This window comes from Dreissena polymorpha, chromosome 6, assembly GCF_020536995.1.
Source record: "Dreissena polymorpha isolate Duluth1 chromosome 6, UMN_Dpol_1.0, whole genome shotgun sequence".
Taxonomy (NCBI): Eukaryota; Metazoa; Mollusca; class Bivalvia; order Myida; family Dreissenidae; genus Dreissena; species Dreissena polymorpha.
Window position 1 is genome coordinate 90,033,208 of NC_068360.1, and position 23,186 is coordinate 90,056,393.

Genomic DNA, 23,186 nt, shown 5'->3' on the forward strand with positions numbered 1-23,186 from the left:
AGGTTTTAAAATCGTCAAAAGATGCATATAATGGCTATATTAGAGCATGGTAAATGTCCAGTATTACTGTTTCCTCACAAATATCATAACTAAACGAAAACTTACGAATCTGAAACAACTTTTTTCAATTTTGTCAATTTACCAAAGCGTGAAAAGATCCCTTTAAGAAAATATATATAACAGTTCTTTCCTGTTTTAACAAAATGATACATTTAAAAATAAATTATGAAGCATCGCTAGCAATATTAGAAAGAGAAGTAGAAGGAGAAATATTATCAATAGTAGCAGTAGCAGCAGCAGCAGCAGTAGCAGCAGCAGCAGTAGCAGTAGCAGAATCAGTAGCAGTAGCAGTAGCAGTAGCAGTAGCACTAGCAGTAGAAGTAGCAGTATCAGTAGCCGTATCAGTAGCAGTAACAGTAGCAGCAGCAACAGCAGCAGGAGCAGCAGCAGCAGCAGTAGCAGTAGCACTATCAGAAGCAACAGCAGCAGCGGCAGTGGCAGCGGCAGTGGCAGTGGCAGTAGCAGTGGCAGTAGCAGTAGCACTATCAGTAGCAGCAGCAGCAGCAGCAGCACTGGCAGCGGCAGTGGCAGCGGCAGTGGCAGTGGCCGCGGCAGTGGCAGCGGCAGTGGCAGCGGCAGTGGCAGCGGCAGTGGCAGTGGCAGCGGCAGCAGCAGCAGTAGCAGTAGCAGTAGCAGTAAGAGTAGCCGAAGCAGTAGCAGTAGCGGCTTTTTGCTTTTTTGTTTTAGAAGTGTTTGTCGTATAAGAAGAACGCAAGGAAGACAAATTAATTGTAACATGTGTTATCTTAGTCTCCGTTGTAGTAGTATTTGTTGTATCTACACAGCCATTTTTCAGTCACCTGAGAGACATGTTTTGATAAGAGATTTAATGGTGGACCAATACATCGTGTATTAATATCAGTGTACCCACTGGGACACCACATGGGGCGAGGATTAACAGATAAACTAGGCCTTCAATTAATTATGCGCCTAGAGGCAAACAATACTATAACTTACTGATAATTTTAGGATTGGGATGTGTTTGTATCTTATTTGAAATTAGCTAGCTTAATTCAAAAACTAATTATAGCCTCAATATTATCACAAGAACATCATCACATATTCATTGTGCAATATATAATCATATCACCATCACAATATGCCAGAGCGTTAGTATTTATTGTGCATACATATCCTACAGCAACATTTACAAAACTTATTACAAACCAACCGCTCAAGCTTTAATTAAGATTGATTTCAATTTATATTATGACATACATTAAAGATCACTGTCAATTAATTAAAAAATAGCTTGATGCTTCGTACTCAGCGATTTAAATAAAAGAAACGTTGCGTACACAATAATTGGGGTTAATAAAAAAAGTCTGCAATTAAAATAATCAAATTTAAATAATACTAGATTTAGTTTCAAATTGTCGCTCAAAAAATGTATCAGTTATATCAGTTACTAGGGAATCGATTTGTTTAATCTCCGCAATCCAATAATAATTATGGTGTTTGTATGACAAATTAATAGCTATTCGTCATTGAATGTATGATACTCATAAAAATATTGAAACAATAACCACAACAACAACAACATATGTGATTATGTATATATCTTCTTCAGATACTCTGTGTCATACTTTCAAAATTATCCTCATAAGATTCATAATAATAAAATAAACACTATTGCAATCTTAGTAAAAACCAACTTAGCCGTTATGCTAATGATTTTATGTTCAGTATGCGTGTACATTTCAATATTATATAACAACAAGTGTTCACAAATACCTATGTTTAATAAATATTAAAAACATGAGAACCAATGAAGGTATTTCATTTTAATAGACTAGTTTTACCGTGTGTGTACATTCATATAAAATCTTTTGAAAATCACACTTGAGATAAGGTCTTTAGGTTTTGCTATTTCTAATCGATTTAAACACCATAAAACCACCGTATTTTCTCTTACATTCTAAATTTTCTTACATTTCCTTTTTAAGCCAAAATATTTATGTTTTCATGATTCTAAATTTTCGGACATACGGATTTTCGTACAGTCAGTTAAACAGCGCTATTTTATCAGATTTTGACCCTGTTTTTGCTTATCTGATGACCCTTCGGTCATGCATTTTTACAACCGGATTAAAGTAATAAAACAGAATCATGCCTAAGGGCAATCGACCATTACATTTGCGTACTTGGGTAAATTACCTTGTAAACCTCTAATAAGCAATGGTTCCTTCCAACAGCGTTTGAAATGATATCGTATTAAGAAAGCCAAACGTTTATTGTTTTTACTTTTTATATATTATTTCAGTTGATTGCAAAGCTGTTAAGTTGCATTTTTAAAGTAAAGAACGAAGGGAACAACACAATAAAATTATGTACACTGATGTATTATTTCTACTTCAATTAAATAATTGACAAACAAACATAACACACTTGTCTCTAAATATTTTTCGTATTTAAATTTTCCAACACGAAAAACAATATCTTTAAGTGAACGGAAACTTATAATTATTACGGCATATAGTAAAAGCAGAGTTGTCTGAACCATAAGTAAAATAAAAAATAAAAAATGACACAGCTTATTTTTCCCTCAAGTGTTAATGATAATATGGATAAACAATTAAAAATACATAAAGTCAATTGTGTTGATTACTCGTTATTGAAATATTGCAATGCCAATTATAAGACATATGATTAAAAACAAAATGTATGGTGGAATACCTAATCTGGAAATACAAACTAATGATACTATTAATGCAACAACAACAATCACATCTTTTCAAGCGCAATCAGAAAACTGCTACAGCTTTGTATTAACAAACATAAATATGTTTGTGCTTATAGATTTAGATAAACTTCAAATCTTTAAGCGTGCTATGAATTGAATATAATTTATATTTAAAAGTTTTGCTACTCTGTTGATAACTAGCAACAGCAAAAAGGAAGATACCATTTTTTATCATCTAATTTTATTTATATTTCATTGTTTATTTGTTTATGATCACAATGATTGTTTGGATAACAGAGTGTGTCTAGATATACCGGTACCCTAAAAATATTTTTATGAATTGCAATTAAGCGTAGAAATTAAACAGGCCCTAATACAGACACCATTTTTATCGGAATGCGATTATAGTTTCAATAGCAACTCGTAACGCTTTTTGGATTGAATGTGTAATGACTACTTTTAGCGACAAATTGACTTGGTCAAATACTGCATCTTAAACGGATAAATAAAATTGAAACCATTTATTTTCAATATTATCAACATTATTATTTAGTTATTAATACATTAAGCAGCAAACTCTATTAATCAAAAAGATTTGATATAACATCCGAATTCACTGCAAAAATGAGCTGAGCGATAGGTTTTACGGTTGTTGAAATTGTTCATGATGAGAATGACGATGACGACGATGATGACGATGACGACGACGAGGAGGAGAAAAACGACGATAACAATGACGATGATGATGATGATGATGACACTGATGATGATGATCACGACGATGACGACCATAACGATGTTGTTGGTGATAGTGACGATAATGCTGCTGCTGTTGCTGATGACGATGCTGCTGCTGATGATGCGGTGGAGGCGGAGGAGCAGGACGAGGGCGACGACGACGACGACGACGACGACGACAACGACGACGATGATGATGATGATGATGATGATGACGATGATGATGACGATGATGATGATGATGATGATGATGATGATGATGATGATGATGATGATGATGATGATGATGATGATGATGATGATGATGATGATGATAATGATGATGATGATAATGATGAGATGATGATTATGTTGATGATGATGATCATGATAACGTTGATAACGATGATGTTGATGAAAATAACGATACTGTAAGTAGTAAATTAACTCATTAATTGTTATTATAATACACAAGCACATGCTAATGGATCTGTATCCGCAAGGCGGTCAAATGGAAACTCACTTGGTATAAATATGAAAAATTGAATCAAAATATCATAATGCGGAGTGTTAAAATGTGTTCAAATCTAGCGAAATTGTTGCAGTACTTTTCTACCGAAACCAATGCTTAGCCCAGTTATTTTAAAAATAATTTCAAAATACCACGATACACGTCAATTGGCTAACAAATACATTTGTAAGTTTAACCTCACTCAAAAACAGTATTTATTGAAGACAGGGCGTCAACAATGTCCGAGTTTCTTCAACGTAGCTTAAGTACCTAAAGTACCTTTCCGTTTGATTTATCGCAGGATCCTGGGTCCGCACCCACAGTCTTTTAAAGTGTCTGCATTAAAAAAGATAATAATTGTTGTTTGTAATAATCTTTGACAGCTCATAAAAACATGTAAATCCTCAATTCGTAGAGTTTCAGTATGATTTCATTTATTTAAAAAATAAAGACGGTTAACATATTTTATACACACATATATTAGTAGCTATACGCCATATAACATAGGACATAATGTATATTATAAATCAAAGCGCTGAAGGCACTTTAGTTGTTCGCTGTTGTCGTCCTTGATTAGCTTGTTCGCATTGCATATGCTTATCATTGTGCACAGGCTAATCTTATTTGACGTGCATTAAGCCTCGTTTTCCATGAAAGCAGCCAATATGTGCATATTTTAATGATAAACACTAGACTGGCCAATGGCGTTTACAAGCTGGTATATACATTCACTGCTAGAGCAGAATCATTTGTCGTCTGCTGCAGACAGGCAGTGGTAATCGTTCCTAGCAGAGTGAGTTGTGGTTCTTGCCGTACTTAAGTCTTCTAAGCACCTACTGATTTGCATTTATTACCCATTCTCTTGAAACGCCGACTAATAAAGTGCGATAAACCGCCTTTAAGCACTTGGCACATTAACAAATAAGAACATTCCACACCTAACCGAGAACCGACGTCTTTAATCGCGAAACTATTACCAGAAATTGAATACCGCCAGAAACAACAATGTGCTCACTTCGATTAAATATAAATACACTATATTCATTGCGTCCTAAGCAGTCAAACATATCAACCGAAAATACCAGCGAATACAGTATTATATATGACATCGATCTTATATATCGCCTCAGACATGCGAGAGCGCCACGATGAGTGAAGAGTGTGTGTATGAGAGTTTGTTTACTGGCCTCTTCACGAGATTTGTGTAGCCCGACCTGAATGATGAATGAAATGGATGTAGTAACAGTTATATGAACACGATATATCCGTACCAATATCCATGTGAGCATATACTAATAATAATTAATTTTTTAATCGCCATAAGCTTGAAAATAAACGTAAATAGATACAACAAAGACCAATTCGGAGACTTTAAAAATTTTAAATTACCTCCCCTGCAATAGAAAATATATATGGAGACTCGCATTCTATGGAATATCAAAATCTCAATATATCTTTCTCCGAATTTTTTTTCTGGTAAAAATCATCTTAAATTTAGCTGTATATTCGTATGTAATTAATTAAACAAGAGTTATAAAAAGGCATTGCAAAAATATCGCGTTTTAATTGAATAAGTTACCTCCCTTAAGCCTATCGGAATATCAAAAATACGTATATAAACAAAACGCGTTCCTTGCATAAGTGATATTAAAGCGCGTGCCCGTGCCACTCGTCCTCCAAATACTTACTAAATATAGTACAACGTATCTACAATCATTGCGACTAACTCATACCTCAGTAAATAAGTAACCAGGATAAATATACGTTTAGGTAATTAAGATATAAAACATACATATAACAAGAAATATCTTTAAAAAAGATATACGGCGTTGATTGTGGTTGCAGTTAATGATAGGTAAAGACTTCAATGAATGAGATCAAAGATAGCGAATGTCTTTTTCTGTGCAGTTCTTAGCTGCAGCAAACGCAGTACGGGATGATACGCGGAGTTTTCGCGGCTTATTTTACATTATTACATATTGCTGGTCATAAACGTATAGATACAAAACAGAAAACCAAAAGAAGAATGGAAGTGAAACATATGAGTCAACCGGCCACACGCGAAGTATCCGTACATATTTTAAATATTTATACGCGCGTTCTTCGAACAAACCTGTTTTAGTGGTTTGTCTGGCGTTGCTATTTGATTCGATTATTAACAGTATCGAGAATCATTGCGCTCATGCTTAATTCATTAGACAATATGATGGCATAATTCTTGTTAAATTAATAGAAAATAATATGTATCATGGTATTGTTGTAAAACACATTAAGAATCTGTTATTGACAAACCATATGCTGGATATCTTCATTTAACATCTGTCTGGTCTAAAGAAAATTCCAGTTCACCTAGTTCACGCTATAGCGTCTTTATTATGTAACGATTATTTTCCTGGCCGCGAACTCCGATCAGCACATAGGGTAGAGACGCAGCGATGACCTGTATGTAAACTCTGACATTCACACACAGTGGCCGCAAATTGACCCGATATACCTCGCGAGTTGAAATGCAATGCATTAAAGTGAGTCTTCGCTTACACTGCTCTCTATACTTTAACATGTTAACATGTGGACAGGAATATGGAAGTTAGTACTAAATATGAGAACATAGCCTTTAAATGCAAACGTTCTCGCGCTGAAAATCTTCTGAAAATAAAAGGTGGACGCACAAACTGTATTGATGTCGAGATTGAGTGTAAAACTGTTCTATCTATTAAGCCTTTTCATTAGATATAAAATTGTTTCATGCTGAACACGCAGTAAAACAGTTTTCCAAAGACGCGGACATGTTTCCAATGTTCTGGTCGTATTCTCAAATCAGCCAATGCAGTCAATGAAGTGTATTCATCTGTACTTGGCCGCGGGAAGTTTAATTTGAATTCTATTGGACGCTAACAAAGGTCAGGCTAAGGTGAAAAGCTGGCGTATACAGCTAACGCCGAAAAATTTACATGTTCCCTGTCTGCCGAACCCGATCCATGGACTATAGCCACAAGAGGTTTCTATGTACCTATGTAGCCGGATTGCGCCCTCAGAGCGCCCAACACCGACACAGATCACGCTACTCTCCGGTCAAACACAATACTGCATAGGACTGCTGCCTTTGTCACCATATTATCAGAATCATTAACGTGCAAAATGGAAACTTTCAACTGTCCTTTCACTTCATACATAAGCCATTGCCGATCTTCAATGATCGCTTATTTCCGAGAGATGCATTTTATTTTTTTTCAAACTTCGAATTTTGATATATGTTTAACTTATTCATTTAGATTACATTATTTTCACTATAAATATTGACTTTGATCCAATTATCATCTGAAAAATACGATTTCGCGATTTCTTCAAAGATCGAGCGAGCCTTTTTACCTGTTTACTTATATATATCTAATTTAAGGTTACACAGATGTAAAGTTGTCGTGGCCGAGTGGGTAAGGCGATGAAATTGAAATCTTTTGGGATTTTCCCGCGCAGGTTCGATTCCTGCCGACATCGCATACTTTTTGCGACGCGTTTTATTTCTTTTCTAACGTAATTTGATTTAATATAGCACATAAGCTATGTTTATTGTTAAATATGTTGAAAATTGTATGCACATCCTTCAATTTTAAAATTAAAACAACGTTATGGCTAAATTGATTAATTTACTGCTGAAAATACGAATGATGCATGTTGCATTTTTATTTTTATTTCAAAAAGTAAACGGTAAATCTGTTTATTTTTTGGTATTTTTGCTGTATATAGTGTTTCTATAAAAACTTAATTTAAAATATAACTTAAATGATACTATTTTGAATTTTATGACACTTTGTTTTTAACCGACCCAATTTTTACTTGGCTGAAATCACTTACATTTCATGGCGCTATTCCATAGATTGAAATTTGTAAAAAATAAATGTCTGTAAAAGAATACTTATTTCATCTTGTTTTAACTTTAAACACCTTTACTGCATCTGTACACACCAACTGCATGCCCATATTTGGAAATTTGAATGAATTATGGAACTTTTATATACCCCAGGGGTGAAAATAAACTGGACAAAAGCCGAGCGTGAGGGTGGTTTTGAAAAAATCGGTTTATTTTTTTTTAAGCATGGAAAGCTACCTACAAATTTGCATGTAGTTTAGTGAAATGATGTTGATTAGGAAAATAATTAATTAAATTATATTTGGATATGTGCCCATTAGAGGTGTGCAAGCTTAAAAAGTTAGAATTACCGAAATTCCCGTTCTTACACGTTGTAGCATGGATCGGGTATTGAACACGATACACGTGTGTATTAGCACCTTACTGTAGTCCCGGCGGGGTTATCAACTGCACCAATACACCGGTAAGCAACCAGGGGAATATCATATGAAAAAAGAACTATCATGCATGTTTGATTTGTTAAAGTGTGTCACAAAATTTCCCTAACTGCCGATGTCGGCTATAATTTCGGTATAAACATGCAAAGAAATTAACATATATATAATGTTAATGCCGATATGTTATTGGACATTTTGTATGTCAAATGTTCATTATTTGTATTAAAATTAAGACGATTGTATTGAACACGATACACGTGTGTATTAGCACCCTACTGTAGTCCCGGCGGGGTTATCAACTGCACCAATACACCGGTAAGCAACCAGGGGAATATCATATGAAAAAAGAACTATCATGCATGTTTGATGTGTTAAAGTGTGTCACTAAATTTCCCTAACTGCCGATGTCGGCTATAATTTCGCTATAAACATGCACAGAAATTAACATATATATAATGTTATTGCCGGTATGTTATTGGACATTTTGTATGTCAAATGTTCATTATTTGTATTAAAATTAAGACGATGCTTATTTGCCAGAAAGCGTTTATTTCAAATTCAAAACAAGCAATAATCATACATAATACAAAAATATAAAACTAACAAAATGACAACACTCTCGCTTAACGCAACGTTCAGAAGCACGCGCACTTAACAAAATTATTGCAACTTATGCAAGCTGTAATTAATATGTGACTACTTGCTATACAACCAGTATCATGCGAAAATTGATCTTATTTAATTGTGGTTCCCTCTTTGAATTTATGTTGCCTGTCGACTTTTAGAATAATGTGTCAGTAAGAAATGTATTGCTTGCTCTACAACCAGCATCATGCGAAAATGGATCTTATTTAATTGTAAATCCCTCTTTGAACTTAAGTTGTCAGTCGACTTTTAGAATAATGTGTCAGTAATAAATGTTTTTCTTCAGTTTCACTTGTTTTTTTAAGAAAATTTAGTGAAAGATGCAAATGTGTCTTATTTATTTTTTTCTGTGTCTTCAATGTATCTTATTTATATGTGACTGCGTGCTTATTTTTTTTTCAAGAAATGAAAGATGCAAATGTGTCTTATTTTAATTATATTCATGTCTTAAATGTGGCTTATTTATATAAGATAAAATGATATACTGCCAGTGTCATGCAAAAAAGGATCTAATTTCTTAATATCCACATTCACGCTTTGTTCTTTATTAGCACCGTCTTTAATTAGGCTATCTATTTAAAGTACAGATTACTGTGAACTTAATAATTGTGCAACGGTGATGTTGATCCATTATCGTTGTTAATTTAAAATGTAGACAACAAGTTAGCAATTAATGAAATCAGTTATTTTGGAAGTAAATCTAATTTTTTCTGTACAGTAGCCAGGTGGATGTGTATTGAGCGGATAAGATAGGGATCACCACAACAAGTTTCTAATACACAGTATAGACTTCCCCTATTATTATTAATTACCTGATTGGAATAAATAAAGTGTTGAAGATCATTTCATGTAAAAAGCAGGATTTCTGACATAATTTCAATCGTTTTGCTTTTATACACAATTTCATGGAACAATGAATATATTGGCGCGATGGAACACAATTTATAAATCAAGCTGACAGTATAGTATCATTTTTTAATTATGTGTAATTTAATTCGCATCTCTCCCTTAACTCGTTCAATGACACGTGAACTTATATCAATTATAAAACATCACGTGCATCATTTAAAAAATTTTTTTAATTATGAAAACATATATGTTCTACATGGTTTTGTTTAGTTTTTTTTCTCAACCAGAGAGACATTATAAAACATTGTTATATATAAAGCGCTTTACTTTTCTACATTACATAAAGATATATCGATTTTTTTGTTAAGTGTACGTGCTTGACATATTTATAAGAAGGCAGTGTTTATTTTTGTAATAAAATCGAAAATTGACATTTAATTTGATGCAATCCACATTGTTTAGCGGCCAAGCGCAGTATTCCGCTCTCGGCGGCCGATGGTGTATTGCAATATATACAATGAAAAGCTGGGTTTCTGACATAATTTCAATCGTTTTGTTGACGCGGACGTGCTTTTTGGTGGCCAAAAATACTATTGTTCCCTTTATTTAAACCTAAATCAGTATTTTTTTACACTTGAAGGTTTGTACAGCGGGGATTTCGGTACCGGCGCGGGTTTATGTGCTTGTTAAGAATTACCGAAATCCCCGCTAAGAGGCAACATATTATCCTGATTTATGCTTTGATTAAACATTGATAACTAAATTGCAAAAGTGTATAGCATATTGTAAATAAGGTAGTACGATATCATTTGTTTCATCAGATTTGTTTGGAAAATACTTTCTGAAGACTTATTATTACTATGTCATGTTATATTTACATATACTTTTGTGTAACCAATGTTTTAAATGTACATTTTACCTTTTTTACATTCGTTTACACATTTTTCACATTAATAAACTATTTAATAATGGAAAAAATATTCTGATAAGAGTGTTTAAATGATTAACACTAATATGATTGTGTACAAATCAACATTAATGCAAAGCCAAAACCCAAACATAATGACATATAGACCCTTTAAGGCGTAATATGGGGGATTGGCGTAAACATGGGTGATTTCGGCTCTGGGCGTACGAATGTAGCAGTACCGAAATCCCCTCTAATTATTTTCCAAAAGAAGTAACCGAATGGGAGATAATACATGTCACTGGTTGCTAATGAAAAAAAAACACTATAATAATTTTGTTGACACTTGAAGGTTTGTACAGCAGGATTTCGGTACCGGCGCGCGTTTAAGTTCTAGTGTAGAATTACCGAAATCCCCACTGAGAGGCAACTTAATGCTGTCAAGAGTGCTTAATAATTAAAATTAATATCATTTTTTTGCACCTTAACATTCATGTGAAGTCAAAAACCATTCATACCGATGACCTATTGACCCTTTAAGGCGTAAATATGGGGATTTCGGTACTAGGCGGGCGAATGTAGAATTACCGAAATCCCCTTTTCATCATCGCACATTAGTGTAACATAAATTTTAACACAATATATGTAGGGAAACTCATATGATTCGCGTAATGTGAAAATGATTATTATGCTATAATTCGACCACGAAACTTGACGTGACTTAATACCGGACATTATGGAATGGAGCTACGCTTGCCGTATTTGACATAAGACCCATTTTCGCAAATTATCTTATCAATGCTTATATGAATTTGATTGCTATAATCTAATGCGTATTCGACACGGAATTATTGTCAAGGTTTTTCATTTTGTCAATATTTATCATAGCAGGGGACATTGCTGACATCAATATGGATACTGTTTTCATTTTCTGTCGAGAAATGATATGACTTATTATCAAGATTATTTTATAGTACGGTAGCGTTCTCTTCACAAGTGAGATTTATTTGTACTGGTAAATTGCTCTTATACTCACCAGTCGGACTCGACGATCGGCTCGAATAAAAATGTTAGTCGCTTAAAAGTACAAATTCATCATATTGAGCACGATTATTATTATTATTATTATTATTATTATTATTATTATTATTATTATTATTATAATTATTATTTTTATATAGCTTTTAGAAACTTATACCTAAAAAAAAATCCCATTGGAAAAAAAAATCCCATGGGAAAAAAAATCCCATGGGACAAAAAAATCCCATGGGACAAAAAAATCCCATGGGATTTTTTTATTATTTTAAAACACGATATAACGCGTTGAAATCGCGAGAAATGCTCATCATTTGTTAAAAGGTAGTGTTTCTGAAGGTTACATGAATAAATCTCTAAAAATCAGAAAAAAATCCCATGGGATTTTTTTTTCCCATAAAAAAATGGGATTTTTTTTCTATCAAAGTAAATTGAACGAAAATTAGCACAAATGCTTTAACAATGCTTAAAATCGATAACTAAGCACAAACGAACGTGTTTTATGTTTTTGAAAATCCCATGGGATTTTTTCTCCCATAAAAAAAGCTGGAGAAAAATCCCATGGGAGAACCCAAAATTCCCATGGGATAATGAAAAATCCCATGGGATATTACAAAAATCCCATGGGAACCCCAACTTTGCAAATAAAGTTCATAGTGAAGAAAACGCATTTAACAAGCAAAAATAACCAATTATTAATCACAAGTTAGACTTTTATCTTATACTTTATCACAAATAAGCAAACCTTCAAGAAAAAGGGTACTTAAGTTTGCGAAATTTCGGTTTCGCAAAGTTTTTCCGGTGGCCGTTAAATGCTGAATAGGATGTACTTACATTGTGTGGATTCTATGGGAATAGTGCATAAACAAACTTACGTGCACAGTTAATCTGTAAAAATAAAGTTTGTCATGTAAAGAAGCATAATAATAGCACGTAGACGTGTCGTTCATTTCTTTATAATTTCATGCTAGTAACGAATATTTTTTCTTTTCTTTTGGTATTGATTTCGTGGATAAACACAGAAAAATTAACATACTTTTATAAGCAGATATATAACGTTACTTGGATTATAATTCATATTTTTATCTGTATAACCAATGTTTATGTTTGCAATAAACTTTCGTTAGTGCTCTTCGGTGTATAACAAATAAACAGATCAAACAAGTTGATACTTTGAGAGTATTTTTTAATTATTAAAAATGTACGAAAGTAGCTACTTTCATCTCACTTTTAACCATAAACGCATTTAATCTTAAACATAAAATCATTGGAAGATTACAGAAAGGTTATAATTTGGGAAACAACAACGTCGAATGTTTACGTATGTGTAAGGTGTTCCATTAATGTGGACTTGGTTGAATTCCTTCTAACACTAGTTCAATCTCCATGCAGAGTTGTCGTTCCATGTTCTCACGTATATGAATCACTCTTGATCATCAGACGATTTATTCCTTAAATCTGCATATCTTACGGGGGTGTCCGGAGATAGCCGATGTATCACGATTGGTACATGAATGTAATTTAACCGTCGTACAAAAGATTGCCACGAGTTATTTTAAGTACGCTTTGCACGGCGACATGCACTCGAACAACACATTTTTGACCTGAGGTGCTTAACCCATTTATGCCTAGCGTCCTGAAAAAAGGACATTGCAAACAGCGTAGACCCAGATGAGACGCCGCATAATGCGGCGTCTCATCTGTGTCTGCGCTGTTTGCTTAAAGGAATTTCTTTATGAAATATTCTAAATATAGAAATAAACATACTTGACATCCCTAATTTTGGAAATAAATTGATGCAATTTAGAAGGATGGGAGAGTCCACTAGTCATAAATGGGTTAACGCAGGAGTGAAAATGGTGTATGCATACCATTCAGCTAATATTTGAACGGCTTTATTGGTTTACATTTACTTGAACGGCTTTAACGGTTCGCATTACCGTCGCGTGAAGTAATTCCAATACTGGTTCATTTTTTGATTACCTTTACAAGGCAATTTTCCTCTTATAAGTGTTCGTATTTTATCTTTTAAAGGTGAACGTTACATTTTGGAAACAGGTATGTGTATATATCTAAGTTGTAGTTTATTGTTAGTTTATTCACAATATAGAAGTTGATAGTCATAACCCCTCATGAAGGGTAGGTATATTGCAGTCACTTTATCGGTCTTTAGGTTTGTCGGTCCGTCCGTCCGTCTGTCCGACGTGAATGTTGTAGTAAATTAAAAAATCCTGAGCGTCAACGGGGGCTTTTTCCAGGCTTTCTAGAGTGGTATCCAGACACTGTAACCGCGTCGCTAAAGAGCTAGCCCGACAGCAAGGCTGTTGGAATTGACCTTATTTCACTCCATACGTTTGTGGAGCGAACAGATCTGAAAGCATTTTATTGTTTTTATTTAAAGTAACATTACTACTCAAAATCAAAGAAAATTTCGTACAATATTTCGTAAAATAAAGCTAAACAATTACAAATCATTGTTCCTTATGGCCATTGTCGAAATTTCAACGCCAGATGTGGTCTGGTAAAATAGATGTTTGTGGATACAAAATGCTCGTTTTTATTATGGTTTTAACATGGTACTATTTTAGTGTTCGTGTGCCGTATCAATATATATATTCGCAGGAAATTAGCATGGAATTTATTGTGGTCACAAATAAATAAAAACGAGCATTTTGTATCTACAAAAATCTATGTAATTATACCACATCTAGCGTGAAAATTGTGGCTATTTCTATAAGGAACACTGATTGTTAAGGTGCTAACTATTTTATGAAATACTTTACGAAATTTTCGTTGATTTTGAGCGTTATAGAGACTTTAAGTATTATATTATGGAAAGTAGTATCATTTTCCTCTATATTTTAAAAATTGAGTATAGGTTTAGGTTCATAATAATATATAACTAAATTTACAAAGTAATTACATTGGGAAAATTATTGTACCACGTGGCTTTGCTATCATAACGTGGTTGGTTATAAAAGCAGGTATTTGATATCGCTATGCTCCTCACCAGTTAAATCTCTGCCCGGAGGTTGAAATACGTTCATCACAAAGTTCTTCCTGGTTAAGGCAAAAACATGTAGAAATGTATAATATCCTTAGTGTCAGTATAAACCGAAATCGCTCAACCTAATACATCGTAACAATCACAATTATTGTAACCATCGATTTTAAAGTGTGTGCCATTCGTGGAGAAATGCTCAAACAAAAAACGTGATCATAATCCGTTGAAGATCGGATGTGTGATTATAGCAAATTAAGTAAAGTTAACACTGCACTTATTTTCTACCCTATCGTCTGATGGTCTGGTCTTATCTGGTATTCAAAAGTGTATAGTGTATACCAGTTTTTTTTTTAATTAGGACACATTCTTATGACAGTGTTATCGTTTTAATAGGGTTGATGTTGGGAGTGTTTACGTACACTTATAAACTTGCTTGGGGCAAAAGGATCCCACTTTGACGGAACCGGTCTTAAAAACAAACTGAAGACTGAATATGAGGAAAATGCAATATTGAGCATAATGACAGGGACAACTTCCAGAGGGCTGTGTGGGATCATGTTCATGTTTACAAGTTCCGACACAGCCAGCTTAAAGCCGAAATTTCACAGAAAGGTTTTTATACACGGTGTTTAATACCCCGCATATAAATAAGTTGCGGTATTTCTTCTGTCGGTTAAATAAACTAAACTAAATTCGGGATATGAAACCGTAATCAATTGTAAAACATACAGTTTTTTAGTCTTTTTCCATGTAAGGGCTACATTGATCCTGTATGTATCGTTTTTATTACTTCAGTAAAACATGGCAGGCGAAGACAGTTTGTCAAAGATTGCAACCTTCATCCAAGAAGGGAAGGCACTGAGATGTCTAATGAAAGGTTCACGACCAGAGGAGCCTGTGCTACCCGATATATTTACATGGATTAGTCACGAGCTGTTTGATGACATCGAAAATAAACCGATTGCTCTTCGGCATGCAGTAAAAGAACACATTTTTACAAGCCGTAAAGACATTACAGAAGTACTCCTAAATTTATTTACCGGATCTGGACCGAATGCTAACAAGCAAGAAGATCTTCAAAAACAAGTGCTCGACCCAAATTATGACAACGCAAATTCTGCAATATATTTCTATTGCCTTGCAACGTTTTGTGACATTGACATTTATGTCGTGACATCGGAGGGTGGTGACAAGTGTAAATGGAATGAATACAAGTCATTGAAATTACTGAACATTAAACAAGAAATTAAGTACAGAGACAAAACACACACATTTGATGTCAGCATGAATAGAAAACCCGGCTTCCTGATGACGTACATGCATGTGGATTTAAATGGGCCGCATATGTATATAATACGACCAACATCATCCGCTCGACCTCAGCGACCGGAATGCAAAGGATTGGTAGAGCTGGCTGCACGGCATTTGAAATGTTGGTTAATCTTCTTAGCTTTGTTGTAACTATGTGATAAATGCATTACCTTGGTTTCGGTTTTGCATTCTACAAACAATATCAACATAATTAATCAAAACAATTGTATGTGCTATTTATGATTAATATTAGATTGTTGTATGTTTAATAGTTATGACATATCTGGTATAGTTTTGTCTAAGCGATACAAACATTAACACGTTGATGCTCATTTTGATCCCCCCCCAGTGGGATACATTTAGCGTTGCTATTGTCTGTACGTCCGCAACGAAACGTGTATTCCAAAATATAATATATTCAGCGTATATTTAACTGCTGTGTCGATATTGACAAAACTTTTAAAACTAAATGACCGTAATTAGTGATTGTTAATGACGGGTTTAATACAATCAATATAACCAAGATAATAACCATTTGTATTGACTGCGACCAGGTTGCCAAAAATATAATCATGTGAATTCTTCCATTGAAGAAGACGTTGTAATTGAAAGTCAATGTACTGAACACTGCTTTGATTATTTCACTTAGACGTCCAAAGCAGAATAAGTTAAAATTTGTAGGTGATTGTTAAGGAAGGATTTTTTATTGTGTCCAGATGTGGCAAACAATTCCCTTAGATTTGTTTTTAACTAAGGGATACATCGTAAATTAATTGGTTTTGTCGGAATTTGCTTAAACTTTCATCGGTGAAGAAAGCACCGATGTAGGTGATGGCCAAGCAATGCATTTTGAGATAATTTTTGCTATTTTTCACTTTTTTCCTCTGTAAAATATGAATGAAAAACATTAAAGAATTATATGGAAGCAAGTTCTTTTTAACTGAATGGTGAATGTGTCCGTGTTTATGGCATATGACTTAGACACATATAGTTTCACTATCTTTAATTTCTAATGTATGTGATGAGTTGAGTTGCCATTGTATATATACGCAAGTAATCTGCAACATTTTTTATGACAATAGGCACTCCACTAGATCAAATTGCAATGCCAGAATCCCTGATTGATGATGTTCAAAAGCATGTCAATCGGTTACCGCCATGTAACAAGCGCATCCGCTACTGGGCTGAAGAATACTGGTAAGCAAATTTTACATGCATGACATTGTTTTATCGAGTACAGCTCATATGATGTGCATTTATTTATGTTATTGTTATTCTATATCAATAAATGTCAACGTTACATTAATACATCCATTAATTGTAATCTTAAGTATTGCAACAGACTGCTGGGATATTTATGAAACGACAATCGAGGTACCCAATGAAGACTCCTGGCGTAGATTAACAGCTCCACGGTCCGATGAGACACTCCGTCTGAAGTTAATAAAACATTTGTCAGACTGTTCAAAGGAACAGGTCTTAATATTCTGCAAGGTACGTACATATGCACTTATGAAACCAATGCTGTTAGGAAATATATACTTATATATAAAGTAATCTTGTAAAAATATGTTATAAAACAACGTTGGGAGAGAGTTAACTTATAAGTTTCTCCGCATAGATTTTGCTTTGCCTGCATAGATTATGCACGCAAAAGTCTATGAGGCGACACTTATCACTTATCTCATTCCTGAATTACGACCCCTTTAAAAATGTTTATTTCTACTACATTGCGTTATGTCTGTAAACGAAATGTTGCTGATATTTGACATCGTGTTGACAGGATGAAATTATACCAAGAGATGATTTCCTGTTATATACCAATGTTCTTATAAAAGAACACGAACTGTAATAGTAAAATTCAAAAATGCAAAAAAAAAACGCGATCACCGCTTTTAAACGAATTTGAATGAATTGGCGAATGTTGAAACCGGTTCGAGTGTAAAACGATCATATGTACCTTTAGAGGTCGGAAATAAAAACAACAACAATGCTTATACTCTATAAAATTTGAAATATAATTGAATTTAAACTATAATATATTTCTTTTAAATTTGAAATGTGATTTTCTGATGTTAAGATTCATTCACTCCTGTGTGCTTTGTGTTTCTCTCTGGGCTGAATGTTAGGTGTTTAAATCAACCTGCTTGGTATTCAACGATCCTAAGCGGTGACCTAGCTTCATCATGTTATACGAAGTTTAAAATTATTGGTTTTATATTTGTATATGACGGGCGTGGGCGTCAAGCAGAAGTTTTACGGTCAATAACTTCAGTTTCCATTACCCTAACTTGAAAAAACTTACAGCATGCTTTAATGAAGAGCTCGCCGAATTTTATCTCGGGCTGGTCGGGTCATTGTCAAGCCTTATAAAAATATTAATGAAATGGGTTTTGCTAAAGTTCTTTTGTTAGGATGTAGTTATTGTACTGAAATGCTGTGTGAGAAAGCGTTCCTGTAGACCTTACTTTAAATGCATTTAGGACCAGTCGGGCTAGATCATGGTCAGTGCTACTGAAAAGGAAACATTTCCGACAGGTGGTTTCTAGTAAATAACTAAATTGCGCATTGACCAATTTGATACCAAACGCATTTATTATTTCGTTTAACCCGAAAATTGCGACTTATCTTGATAATTAAATGGCAAGTAAGGCCACATAATCATAAATAGCAGTGCTACTTTATTTTATGCACCCGGATCGAAAGATCGGGGGTATATTGTTTTTGTCCTGTCTGTCTGTCTGTCACTGTGTCAGTCAGTCAGTCATTCATTGTGTGTGTCCCAAAACTTTAACCTTGGTCATAACTTTTGCAAAATTGATGATAGCAACATTGTATTTGGCATGCATGTGTATCTCATGGAGCTGCATATTTTGAGTGGTGAAAGGTCAGGGTCAAGGTCATCTTTCAAGGTCAAAGGTTAAAAAAAAAATCAAAGCGGCGCATTAGCGGACATTGTGTTTCTGACAAACGCATCTATTGTTTACCTTTTTTTCTGAAAATCGTGGGATTCGAGCTAAGAAGTCTATTCTATATACGGAAAGTTTTCAGTTAGTGATAACTCATTTACTCTTACTATCGTGAACTGTTTACGGCGTAAACGCGAGTCCTATGTTAGTGCATTACTTGCCGATGTTTTATTTGTGTAATGAAATATACTGCATGACAAAAATCATGTCAATACTTTTACGTACACAGCTGCTTGCATGCAATAACCAAAAATGTGTAGAAGTCGGTTAATATACGCCCCGTGTATTTATACAATGAATATTCAGTTTCGTTCATAGTTTTTCATTTCCTATTAGACAAATGAATGGCAAACAGACTAGTATCGTGGTCTCGCCAAGTTGAGAGTTCAGATGAATCAGTAATATAATCGTATGAAAGACTTCACAAAACTGAGCTGATGTTTTTATTCTGCAGGTCCTTTTAAGGCGCTTCGAATTTGTAACTCTGACGATTCTGAGTGACCGGTTTGACTCATTTGGTAAAACCTTCTGCATATTAAGTCCATAAATAAATGTTAAAACATGTTTTGCATTAAAATCATTAATACTATTAAATAAATCGGAAGTGTTATTTGCCGTATTGAAGTACTATTTTCCATTCAGTAGTGGTTTTCTTTTAAGACAAAATAATTTCTGTATTTGTTCCACTACAAAGCATATTAGTACAATTTCAATAATAGCTGAACGATTTAAAGCACTTTATATTCAATTTTATTACTTATCTGTTGCATACAGGTTTTTTAACGAAAATAATGGCACCTTACGCTTAAATTACAATTTCTGAAAATATTTTGTTCCCGGTTATTAATTATTCAAGATAATCCATTCAAACATAAATACGCAGTTTTAAACAAGTTTGAGACGGAATTAGAGAAGTTCAATAAAGCGATTTCTTTTGGGGCACTACCTTCCGAATTGCAAGAAAGAAAGGGGAAAGTCAACAACGCAGTCATTGGTACATCCGTTTCCGGCATCGTAGGAGGTGTTCTCGGAGTTGTTGGTCTTGCTCTTATTCCAGTAACGTTCGGAGTATCCTTAGGTTTAACCATTGCCGGTGGTGTGATTGGTGCCTCAAGCGGAATAGTGCAAGGCGGTTTCCGCGTTCATGAAGCTGTTATGCAGAACCAATCAACGGCTGTAATTAAGGAAAACATGGAAAAGATAAGAAGTGACTTTGAACAAGCGCTTACAGATTTCCCGAAAGAATTCAACCTTGACGCCATTGGAAACAAAGGTCCTGATAGTCCTGGTTTGAACATTCGAGGTAGTATGTCGGTCGGATCGATTTTGAGGTCAGTACATAGCGCTATTGGGATAGGTCTTGCTGCTGCTAGAGTCGGAACATCCGTTGCCACGGCAGCAGCAGCGATTCTTGCTCCTGTCAGTCTTGTAGTTGACGGAGGCTTCATGGCGGAAGCGATCTACAGCAAAACAACTGGTAGTTACACCGAAGCCGGGAGAAAACTTGAATGTTTACGAGCTTTTCAGACTGTGGTTATTGCTACATACATGGGAAATGCGGACTTTGGCACAAAAATTGTGGAAAGAACCATGCAAAACGATTAAAAGGCAAACATAGGCCAAAATGTCATTATTAACATAATACATATGACCAGTACTAAATCTTTTCGTAAATACAAATGTAACATGATCTACAGTTCTTTCAATATGTATGAAAAAAGATTTTCCTCAATTCGATCATCTCTTTTGGTCACTTTTTTACTCCTGAGTCACATTCCTTTGCAATATTTAAGTACTAATTTGTCAATGTTAAATTAACATTGTAAATGGTGTCTTCAAACAAAGTAGATTTCACGAAACCACTTCTTTATCAACAAAACCGTTGAAAAAAGTTAAGTTTTAAGACATACAATTGTTTTTCAACTGTTCATCATTACTGTGCTTTCACATTAGTATTGTATGTTTAAGAATAAGTTTTTAAATAAATGTACGTTTTTTGTAATTGTGTATCCCCCGTCCCATTATTCTTCGATAATTGTGTTTGGACATATTTCTGTATTTTTGTACCCTATTGAACACAGATTTGTTTCCGATAATGTTATAGGTATGTTTAGATGCGATTCATGTGACATATAGTAGGCTTGTGAATGTGTTATTTTATTCTTTGTTAAATGTTTGTATTTTATTTAATGTTATGATAATTTCTTTGATGTAAAGCCTTATATTTGAAATGTTCGGATACTACATTAGTTTTAATACAAATTGTACATATATTACTAAAATGAACAACATAACATCTGCAATAAACCATTGTTTTAGCTCGAATGTAGGTTGTGACTGTATTTAGACGTGTTTAGAAGTCGTGATGACCGCAAACCAAATACTAATAGGCACCATTTTCAAAATTTTTACAAGTACGATTCTAGAAAGAAAAAAACGCGAAAAGTTTAGGCAAATTTTTAAAGAATTATCGACGATTTTGAGAACAATTTTGTGACAATTAAAATATAATTTTCATTTTAAAATGTCTGCACTCGTTTCGAATTTCATAGTCAAATGCTTTGACTAGCTTTCAATTCAAGAATATTGCACTAAAAGTTGACTTTTAGAGTGTTAAACAGCTTTTTAAGTTTTGACCTACTGAGTAGTTACCTAGTTTTTGAAATCACATTGCCCAGTTACAAACGTGGCGGTAATTTCATTTCCTATATAGTGTTACAAATGTTTTACCAAAGCCATATAAGTAAAACTGCCCCGCCCAATGGCGGCATTTTTTTAACGGACAAAGGCCATATAAGGATCACTGCCCATGCTCGCGTTTGTGACAAGCATGAACCATTCTTAATTTCATTAAGATTCAAACATGCTTGTTAGTTGTAGAGTGTAAATTATAGTCATATATAGAAAACTTCCCGCTCACTGTTGTCAATTGTTTTAACGAACCACTACCCTTCTCGATATATGCCGAGATATCATTAGAATTAATGTTCTGACCAAGTCTCATAACGATTGGACACAAAATATAACTTCTAGATTATTAACAAGCATTCATATATTCAATTAAGGAGAACTTCCCTCCCCTCCCCTTGCTATAATTGTTTTGACTAACCGGAACTATTTTCAAACTCGGCTAATGTTCAGATGTCCTGACCAATCTTAATAATATTGTACTAAACATGTGACTAAGAGTGTTAGCAAGGTTTCACGGTCGACAAATACAGAGAACTTCCCTTCCTCCTGGGGCCAAGTTGTTTGACGAACCGAAAATATTTTTCAACGCAGCCGAGATATCAAAAGATCTAATGTTCTGACCAAGTTTCATGAATATTGGACCAAAAATGTGACTTCTAGAGTATTTTCAATGTTGCTCTGTAGTCATATATGGAACCCCCCCCCCTCTGGTGGACAAGTTTTTCGACGAACCAAACCATTTTAAAACTGTGTAAAGAACACATTATAATAAATGTTCTGACCTAGTTTCATGAAAGATCGACTATTAATATTACATCTAGAGTGTTGACAACACTTTTCCTTAATTTGGCCATGTGATCTATTTTTGACCTCACGTGCCCGATTTCGAACCTGGCAAGACATCTTTGGGACAAATGTAATGTCTGCACTCGTATCGAAATGCGCAGTTGGGCCTTACGGCACTCACCTATGACCTGAATGAACTTTATTTTTTGATGGCACCAGTACCGCTGAGGACCGATTAAGAATAGCCGTGGCGACCACAGCGATGACTAGAATGCGAGACCTTAAGGCGATGGACTGCTAATCCATTGGGGTCTCCCCGCGTGAGTTCGAATCTCATCCTCGTCGATTATATTTTGTTCGGGATCTCTTAAGAATAGCATTTAACACATAACTAACCATTAAATAAGTGCAGTACCGTCTATTTTGTATTTATAACTATTTTAACCGGTCTGTTTTGGGCAGCTGTGAATTGTTCATTCTGGGGAAGGGGGGGAGAGGGTGGCGGAGACGTCCATTCTTTTACAGTATTCATCCAGCCTGTAAGTCTGACGGCCTCGATGGCGACAACCCTCTAGAGTTCCCTGAAGCAGAGTCTTGAACAGTGAGTCGAGCCTGGTGGCGTATCAGAAACGAAGCCAGCATTCGTCGTTTGCCTGTGGCTGGAAGGGTTCTTGTGGGCATATAAAGTGATGCGGTCATGTTTCAAACGTATT

The 23,186-nt window shown here is 34.6% G+C and overlaps 1 protein-coding gene across 1 annotated transcript; it reads left to right on the plus strand.

Moving 5' to 3' along the window:
• Positions 1-13,572: 13,572 nt before the first annotated feature.
• LOC127836478 (uncharacterized) lies at positions 13,573-21,315 on the plus strand. The gene is made up of 6 exons (XM_052363130.1): positions 13,573-13,770; positions 15,512-16,148; positions 17,110-17,224; positions 17,359-17,521; positions 19,451-19,514; positions 19,853-21,315. Exons 2-6 carry the CDS (start codon positions 15,518-15,520, stop codon positions 20,599-20,601), a joined length of 1,722 nt encoding a protein of 573 aa, XP_052219090.1. The 5' UTR covers positions 13,573-13,770; positions 15,512-15,517; the 3' UTR covers positions 20,602-21,315.
• The last annotated feature ends 1,871 nt before the right edge of the window (positions 21,316-23,186 follow it).